We start from the raw sequence: 10,043 nt of genomic DNA on the forward strand, positions 1-10,043 counted from the left end.
CGATCCACTCAGGGCCTCCGCTCTAGGTGCCCAGCGCTCCCACCAGGTGCTGTGGAGGACTTGCAGCCCTTCTGCATTTCCTCACAGCTGTATCCGGGGTGACTCCAGTTCCACCCCGACCTTCCCAGGGCCTCTTCTCCAAGTGCCCAGAGTTCCCAGGTGCTTTTTGGCTAGGATCAGGCGACCCTCAGGGGGAGGAATGCTGGCTTCGGCCTAACCCCTGGTAAGCCTTTCCTCAGCTGAGAGGTACCCACCTCTACCACCGGCTGCCTTTCAGGTGCTGTGGAGGACTTGCAGCTCATCTGCATATCCTTACAGCCTTCTCCGGGGTGACACCCAGGTCCACCCCGATCCACTCAGGGCCTCCGCTCTAGGTGCCCAGCGCTCCCACCAGGTGCTGTGGAGGACTTGCAGCCCTTCTGCATTTCCTCACAGCTGTATCCGGGGTGACTCCAGTTCCACCCCGACCTTCCCAGGGCCTTCTCTCCAAGTGCCCAGAGTTCCCAGGTGCTTTTTGGCTAGGATCAGGCGACCCTCAGGGGGAGGAATGCTGGCTTCGGCCTAACCCCTGGTAAGCCTTTCCTCAGCTGAGAGGTACCCACCTCTACCACCGGCTGCCTTTCAGGTGCTGTGGAGGACTTGCAGCTCATCTGCATATCCTTACAGCCTTCTCCGGGGTGACACCCAGGTCCACCCCGATCCACTCAGGGCCTCCGCTCTAGGTGCCCAGCGCTCCCACCAGGTGCTGTGGAGGACTTGCAGCCCTTCTGCATTTCCTCACAGCTGTATCCGGGGTGACTCCAGTTCCACCCCGACCTTCCCAGGGCCTTCTCTCCAAGTGCCCAGAGTTCCCAGGTGCTTTTTGGCTAGGATCAGGCGACCCTCAGGGGGAGGAATGCTGGCTTCGGCCTAACCCCTGGTAAGCCTTTCCTCAGCTGAGAGGTACCCACCTCTACCACCGGCTGCCTTTCAGGTGCTGTGGAGGACTTGCAGCTCATCTGCATATCCTTACAGCCTTCTCCGGGGTGACACCCAGGTCCACCCCGATCCACTCAGGGCCTCCGCTCTAGATGCCGCGCGCCTAACGGCGCGCGGGGCATTTTTCTCTTTGTATCTAATCTTTTTCCAGTTGCTAAAGTACCTTAATCGTTTATGGCCCCTATTCACATTCTCTTCCTAGCTCTGTCCCTTCCTAATCTTTTCCCTCACCCCCTACCTCTCTCCGCTACAGGAACTCACTTCCCATCCATTGACTTCATCACCTCACCTTCTCTCCTACCCTCTTCCTCCTTTTTGGCTTTTAATCTCCGTCTCTTTCTTCCCTCCATTTTGCCTTCCCCATTCCACCTAAATACCTCTCGCCTTCGACGCCTTCGTGGCCACACCTCTCCTACTCTCCTCCGCTCTCTTTTACTCCTTCTCTTACTCTCAGCTGGTGACATCAATCCCAATCCTGGCCCTCCTCACCAACTATTATCCAAACTCTACAGATCTCACCGTGACCTCTCTAACCTCATCTCTATTCCTCTACTCCCCTCCACTTCTCTGCCCTTCTCTTGCGCCCTATGGAATGCCCGCTCTATCTGTAACAAACTCCCCTATATCCAGGACCTCTTTATCTCGCGTCACCTCCATCTGCTCGCCATAACAGAAACCTGGCTCTGCCCTGATGACTCTGCTTCAGTCGCAGCCCTGTGCCATGGCGGTTATCTATTTTCACATACTCCTCGCCCTGCTGGCCGTGGGGGCGGTGTTGGACTACTTCTCTCTCCCTCCTCCAGATTTCAACCCCTTCTTCCACCTCAATCTCACTGTTTTTCCTCCTTTGAAGTCCACTCTATCCGCCTTTTCTCTCCTCTGCCTCTTCGAATAGCGGTCATTTATCGTCCCCCTGATAAGTCCCTTTCATCCTTTCTCAGTGACTTTGATGCCTGGCTTGCCTTCTTCCATGATCCTTCCTCCCCCTCTCTCATCCTTGGTGACTTTAATATTCCTGCTAATGATCCTTCCAACTCTTATATTTCCAAGTTACTCGCTTTAACGTCGTCCTTTAATCTCCAACTATGCTCCACCTCCCCCACTCATCAAAATGGTCACTGTCTTGATCTCATCTTCTCCTCCAACTGTTCACCCTCTAGTTTCCTTGCCTCCGATCTTCCCCTCTCTGATCACCATCTTATAACTTTCACACTTAAATCTCCTCCCTCCCAGTCCCGTCCTATCCTATCTAATTTATCTAGGAATCTTCACGACATTGACCCTTCATCTCTATCCTCCCATGTTTCAAACCTCCTCTCTACTGTGGCACCATCCACGTCTGTCAACGAGGCTGTTTCTTCTTACAACAATACTCTATCCTCTGCCTTAGACACTCTTGCACCTTTGATGACCCGCCCTGTAAGGCGTACAAAACCCCAACCTTGGCTGACTTCTAATATCCGCTACCTACGTTCCTGTACCCGCTCCGCCGAACGCCTCTGGCGGAAATCTCGGGCCCTTGCTGATTTCTTACACTTTAAGTTCATGCTGACCTCCTTCCAATCTGCTCTTTTACGTGCCAAACAGGATTATTATATCCAACTGACCAACTCTCTTGGCTCTAATCCTCGACTTCTCTTCACCACATTGAACTCTCTCCTCAAGGTGCCCCCTCCCCCAACTCCCCCTTCACTATCTCCTCAGACCCTTGCTGAATTCTTTCACAACAAGGTTCAAAAGATAAACCTTGCTTTCTCTACCTCACCAGCTCTCCCTCCACTAGTCCGTTCCCCTCTCTCTCCTTCCCCTCATTCCCTTTCCTCCTTTCCTGAAGTTACTATTGAGGAAACTACACTTCTCCTTTCTTCCTCAAAATGTACCACCTGTTCCTCTGATCCCATTCCCACCCACCTTCTTAATGCCATCTCTCCTACTCTTATTCCTTTTATCTGTCACATTCTCAACCTCTCACTTTCCACTGCGACTGTCCCTGCTGCCTTTAAACATGCTGTGGTCACACCTCTCCTTAAGAAGCCTTCACTTGACCCTACTTGTCCCTCTAATTACCGACCCATCTCCCTCCTTCCTTTTCTCTCCAAATTACTTGAGCGTGCTGTTCACCGCCGCTGCCTTGATTTTCTCTCCTCACATGCTATTCTTGACCCATTACAATCTGGTTTTCGCCCTCTCCACTCAACCGAAACTGCGCTTACTAAAGTCTCCAATGACCTATTACTGGCTAAATCCAGAGGTCAATATTCCATCCTCATTCTTCTTGATCTTTCCGCTGCTTTTGACACTGTCGATCACAGCATACTTCTCGATACCCTGTCCTCACTTGGATTCCAGGGCTCTGTCCTTTCCTGGTTCTCTTCCTACCTCTCCCTCCGCACCTTTAGTGTTCACTCTGGTGGATCCTCTTCTACTTCTATCCCTCTGCCTGTCGGCGTACCCCAGGGTTCTGTTCTTGGTCCCCTCCTCTTTTCTATCTACACTTCTTCCCTTGGTTCATTAATCTCATCCCATGGCTTTTCCTACCACCTCTATGCTGATGACTCCCAAATCTACCTTTCTACCCCTGATATCTCACCTTGCATCCAAACCAAAGTTTCAGCGTGCTTGTCTGACATTGCTGCCTGGATGTCTCAACGCCACCTGAAATTAAATATGACCAAAACCGAGCTTCTCATTTTCCCCCCCAAACCCACCTCCCCGCTCCCCCCATTTTCTATTTCTGTTGATGGCTCTCTCATTCTCCCTGTCTCCTCAGCTCGAAACCTTGGGGTCATCTTTGACTCTTCTCTCTCCTTCTCTGCTCATATCCAGCAGACCGCCAAGACCTGTCGTTTCTTTCTTTACAACATCCGTAAAATCCGCCCCTTTCTTTCCGAGCACTCTACCAAAACCCTCATCCACACCCTTGTCACCTCTCGTTTAGACTACTGCAATCTGCTTCTTGCTGGCCTCCCACTTAGTCACCTCTCCCCTCTCCAGTCAGTTCAAAACTCTGCTGCCCGTCTCATCTTCCGCCAGGGTCGCTTTACTCATACTACCCCTCTCCTCAAGACCCTTCACTGGCTCCCTATCCGTTTTCGCATCCTGTTCAAACTTCTTCTACTAACCTATAAATGTACTCACTCTGCTGCTCCCCAGTATCTCTCCACACTCGTCCTTCCCTACACCCCTTCCCGTGCACTCCGCTCCATGGATAAATCCTTCTTATCTGTTCCCTTCTCCACTACTGCCAACTCCAGACTTCGCGCCTTCTGTCTCGCTGCACCCTACGCCTGGAATAAACTTCCTGAGCCCCTACGTCTTGCCCCATCCTTGGCCACCTTTAAATCTAGACTGAAAACCCACCTCTTTGACATTGCTTTTGACTCGTAACCACTTGTAACCACTCGCCTCCACCTACCCCCTCCTCTCTTCCTTCCCGTTCACATTAATTGATTTGATTTGCTTACTTTATTTATTTTTTGTCCATTAGATTGTAAGCTCTTTGAGCAGGGACTGTCTTTCTTCTATGTTTGTACAGCGCTGCGTATGCCTTGTAGCGCTATAGAAATGCTAAATAGTAGTAGTAGTATGTATTTCTGCTTGCTATTGACATGGCGTAAGTGGGCACACCTAAATGTAGGCATGTAGTTGCCGACTTAAGCTAGTATTCTATTTTGGAAGCCATTATAGAATTAGCACTTGGCACTCTGCATTTAATTTGTGGCACCCATTATAGAATTGCCCCCTTGATCTCTTCAGTCAAGCCCTTCTCATTCCCAGTAGCATATGATCTCTCTACACCTGTTGAGTACAATATACTCAACAACTATTGCATTTATATTTATCTTTATTACATCAATTAATCTCATAAACCTAACAATTATTGTCTAAAATCCCCATATATCTACCATTCATTCATTCATCCATTCACTCTAATTCACATTTATAAAACTAATATCAAAATATCAAACTCTATAACATTAGAACACCCGGAATAATAGAATCACTTATAATCTTGTAACAAAATGTTTTGCTTTCAATAGCAATACTGGTGTGAAACTTGTAAATTACACTGACATTCAAAGCACTTATTCTTCATTACGATCTTCTCTTGATCTATTGATAACCTGCTGTGAACTCTGTTACCATGTGAAAATTAGTCCATTGATTAAATCAATTGTCCACCACAGCAGGTTAAAACACACCGGTTGCCCTCTACGTGGCTTCCTCATGGCCCTATAGATTCAGCCATTGCCACGTTTCAGCAATGGGTATTATATGACCTTGAAAAATTAGAAGTAACCTTGGGGAAACAGTATGGTAATCTGACAGTTTTGCAGCGTCAAGCAGTTGCAGATTTACAGAGGGACGAAAATATTATAATCTTGAGAGCCGATAAAGGGGGTGGAGTTGTGGTACAGGATAGATCGAAGTATGAACAAGAAGCATTTACTCAGCTAAATGATCAAGCATTTTACAGCCCGTTACAGGAAGATCCTACTACCCAGTATCAATCGAGGGTGTATGAGTTGTTAAGGGAAGCTTGTGAAAAAGGTGTTATTTCTATTCAAATATTTCGATACTTGTTTAGACAATTTCCAAAAATACCTATAATTTACTTCACCCCAAAAATACATAAGAGTTTGGAAAAACCTCCTGGCCGTCCCATAGTTTCTGGATGTGAATCTCTGTTTGAACCGCTCTCTCAATTTTTGGATTTTCATTTGCAACCTTGTTTAAAGTCCATAACTTCTTTTGTGAGAGACTCAGATCACTTGCTTAACATTTTGCAAGATGTACAAATTGACGATAATGCAGAGGTATGCTTGGTAACATTAGATGTTACTGCATTATATACAAATATCCCGCAAAGGGAAGCTGTGATTATGATTAAGGGATTATTGGAAACTTTGGAGTTATCTAATCAATTAATAACTTTACTTGGCAAAATAGCTGAGTTAGTCATTTACCATAATTTTTTCAAGTTTAAAGAAAAATTTTTCCATCAAATAAAAGGAGTTGCGATGGGGGCCACAGTAGCCCCCACTATTGCATGTTTGTATATGGACCAGTTAGAGAAGCAGTATATATATACAAATCAACATTTTGAGGGTGTAGTTAAATGGCTACGATATATAGATGACATTCTGGTAATATGGCAAGGGACAGAAGATAATTTATTGAAACTGTTGGAAATTTTGAATACAGTGAGCCCTCATATAAAATTTGTATACTGTATTGGTCGTCGAGAGGTGAATTTTTTGGATGTAAACATCCAATGGTATGACGGTAGATTTATTACTAAGATTTACCGTAAGGAAACTGATCGTAATACAATACTACATTATCGCAGCCACCATCCTTCTGGGTTAAAAAACAGTATACCATCGAGTCAACTGCTTCGAGTCCGTAGGTTGTGCAGTTCTCGTGAAGAATACACTCATCAAGCTTTTCAAATGATTTCACGTTTTCAACACAGAGGATATCCTGATAGAATTTTAAAAAAAGCGGCTAAGAGAGCGTTCAACAACTACAATGAATGGCATCCATCACATGATAACCAGAAATATAGATCTGTAAAAAATGATCCGCTGACTTGTGTGCTACCTTACACTAAGTCATCTAGTCAAATTATACAAATTATGAAACGTCATTGGTCTATATTAGGTATACACAAAGTTTTTCAGCAATTTCCTCGGTTTGCATTTTCTCGAGGTAGAAATTTAGGTGAACAATTGGCAAGGCATAATACTGCATGTAATGCAACACATGAGGAATTTGGCCATGGGAGTTGCAATCGGTGTGTATATTGCAGGTATGCCATGCAAGTTAATGAAGTGAATGTTCCTCATTCAGAGAAAATATATCGTTTGCAGGCTCACACTGACTGCAATACTACAAATTGTGTGTATGGCATAAAATGTCCCTGTGAACTATGGTACATTGGATTGACTACTAAAAAGATCAAAGTTAGGATAGCACAGCACCTCAGTAATCTCCGTACTAAACGAATGGAAGCTCCATTGGTTTCACATTGGGTGGATGTCAAACATGAAGTTCAGGATCTTCGCTTTGTAGTTTTGAGTCAAATTAGTTTTGAAAGAGGAGGTAATGTGCCTCGCATGCTATTGCGAAAAGAACAAAGGCTAATTTACCTTTGGAACACTGTAAGCCCCTACGGGTTAAATAAAGAAGTAGAGTGGTTAAACTTGTGAGAGGGTATTTAAAGTCAGTCCCTTTGAAGCCTTGGTATGCGCATGTGTGAGCGTCTTTTGAGGCGTTGCTACCGACACATCCAGGATTGTTAAATTTGTGAGAGGGTATTTAAACTCAGTCTCCGTGAAGCCTTGGTATGCGCATGTGTGGGCGTCTTTTGAGGCGTTACCACCGGCACATCCAGGATTGTTGAATGCTTGGCCACCTGTAGAGCCGGTAAGAGTTTATAATACTGGTTTTTAAAAGGATTGTAATATTGTTTGTGAAACACAAATGTATGCTATTATTGTTGTTTACATAGATTACTGACCCCTGAAGACGCATAATTTGCGAAACACGATCGTGTAGGGTCCGTGTACAAGTGTTTCAGTAAACAAATGAGAGGACAGCTGCAGTGAAGCAGTTTGAAAGTCAAGGAAAAGATTCACATTAGTCCCGTGAAGAGTGGAGTCACGGTGAATGGAACTACTGTCATTCAATACTACAGCACATAGTAAATCAGTTGTGGTTTACGATGGAATGTAACTTTTTGTTTTAACCTGCTGTGGTGGACAATTGATTTAATCAATGGACTAATTTTCACATGGTAACAGAGTTCACAGCAGGTTATCAATAGATCAAGAGAAGATCGTAATGAAGAATAAGTGCTTTGAATGTCAGTGTAATTTACAAGTTTCACACCAGTATTGCTATTGAAAGCAAAACATTTTGTTACAAGATTATAAGTGATTCTATTATTCCGGGTGTTCTAATGTTATAGAGTTTGATATTTTGATATTAGTTTTATAAATGTGAATTAGAGTGAATGGATGAATGAATGAATGGTAGATATATGGGGATTTTAGACAATAATTGTTAGGTTTATGAGATTAATTGATGTAATAAAGATAAATATAAATGCAATAGTTGTTGAGTATATTGTATGAATTTAGTGCAACTATTTATTGAATGATACCTTAGACAACATTGTGATACACCTGTTGAGTAAGATCTTTGGAAGTCTTGATGTCTTATTCTGATACATTGTTTGATCCTCAAACTTCTTCTCACATGAAAATAATGCACATGAAACTGCTTTTAGCACTGAGGCTGGGGGCATGTGGAATGCCACTAGAGCATATGTTGAAGGTGCCTCCTGAACAATAGTTCTGTCCAGAGGGGTCTAGTTTTCAGGGTAACCACAATGAACACTTAATATCACGTGTCTATTCGTCATGGATCTCCTGAAAACCAACCTGATTTAAGGGCCTGCAAGGATGGGGGTGTTCAGAACCCATGAACTAGAATAACCCTTACTGCAGGAGTAGACTGTAAATGGTATGTTTCAAGGGCTGGCAGAAAAAGCACCTGTAAAATTGTTGGGTTTGACTGGTAATATGCTTTGTTTTCTTTCAGTGTACCTCCTTCATCAACATCCAGTAAGGTTATCAAACTTGCCATAAAGGCATCGCTTCTCGGACTACTTGGATATGGATGTTATCATGTAGGAAAAAGGACAGTTCAACTGATTCTTTCTATGCCGTCAGCACATTATTGTCTTCAGAAACTGAGAGACTTCAGATTTTGAAACATGACCTGCATTTAGTAGCCAAAGAAGGATGCTAGGGAGAACTGATTTTTAAATGGGTGGTAAGAGACTGGAATGTAGGGAGGTTTATTTGCCATTGATTCTTTCGGGCGAGTTCACTTCTCAGCGAGAGTGTGGTCAGAAGCACCCAGGTGTCAGGAGAAAAGCGATGTGAATCTAGAATGAGGTAAAACACACAAACTGAATGACTTTTTAGCTATGTACATTCTTGAAAATGATTTTTTTCTAAAAGGTACCTAATTGTGTGTGTTGTGCTCCAGAGTGCAGGGACACACACGGAAGTGTTCAGGTATAATAGTACCACATTGAAGATCCTGGTGCTAAGCACCAAAACAGCAATTTCAGAGGTCTTGTTACTGAAATAGTTTTATACCTAACAGTAATTTTTTTTAAGAAAATTTGGTAGAAATTTTAGGCCTTTAAATGGAAACAGTTATACTTTTCCCCAAAAGCCTTATCAAAAGAATGGTATTGTTGCCTTTATACATTGTCATAGGCATGGTGATGTCATTTGCATCTGTCTACTGTATAAAAATACAATCAGATGGATTTATAAAGAGGGTCATTATTAATAGTGAGTATTAATGATGTTAGGACATCCTGTTAGTTAACAAGACCCTAAGGGCGCCTTTTACTAAGGTACGCTCACATTTTTAGCACATGCTAAAATTGTGGTGTGTGCGCGCTAAATGTTAGAGACACCCATAGGAATGCATTAGCGTCTCTAACATTTAGCGCACCCACAATTTTAGCGCACACCAAAAATGTGAGCGCGCCTTAGTAAAAGCCCCTATAAGTGTGTAGTTTTAACTTAGCCAAGCCATAATTGTGTTATGATAGAGCTAGGGCAATCTGTATTGACCCCCCTATAGCTGTTTTGGTTTCCTTCTGCAGATACTGTTTCACTTTGTTCCTTTCTATTCGGTACTCACTAAAGGTCTGCCTGCTAATCGCTGAATTGGTGAAATGCCTCTTTCCCAGCAAACTATTTTTTTTTAATCTGTTTATAGTGTATTGCTAGACTTGCCCTAGTCTATTATGCCAGCTGGAGTTCCCTAAAGTGCCCTAAATGACAGAATAACCCTCCTTTTACCATGATTTGTATGTGTGGCATCAAAAGAGCTGCAGCTAGGAATCCTTTAGCTTATATCGCTATTTAGTATCACTGGCTGACCTCCAGCTTGCATTTCTAGCTTCAACTATAGTTATGAGGACAGGAGACAGCAAAGCATTAGTCAAAGACATTTTCAGCATGCAGCTTCCA

At 43.9% G+C, this 10,043-nt stretch overlaps 1 protein-coding gene across 3 annotated transcripts in view; it reads left to right on the top strand.

Moving 5' to 3' along the window:
- TRABD (TraB domain containing) overlaps nucleotides 1–9,481 on the top strand; it is a 70,752-nt gene extending 61,271 nt beyond the window's left edge. For all 3 annotated transcript variants that reach the window (XM_030216072.1, XM_030216073.1, XM_030216071.1), the window contains one exon: nucleotides 8,587–9,481. In XM_030216072.1, coding sequence (XP_030071932.1) covers nucleotides 8,587–8,758 — 172 coding nt within the window. In that variant the 3' untranslated portion in view covers nucleotides 8,759–9,481. The remainder of the gene's footprint in view (nucleotides 1–8,586) is intronic.
- The last annotated feature ends 562 nt before the right edge of the window (nucleotides 9,482–10,043 follow it).

Source organism: Microcaecilia unicolor, chromosome 10 (assembly GCF_901765095.1).
Source record: "Microcaecilia unicolor chromosome 10, aMicUni1.1, whole genome shotgun sequence".
NCBI lineage: Eukaryota > Metazoa > Chordata > Amphibia > Gymnophiona > Siphonopidae > Microcaecilia > Microcaecilia unicolor.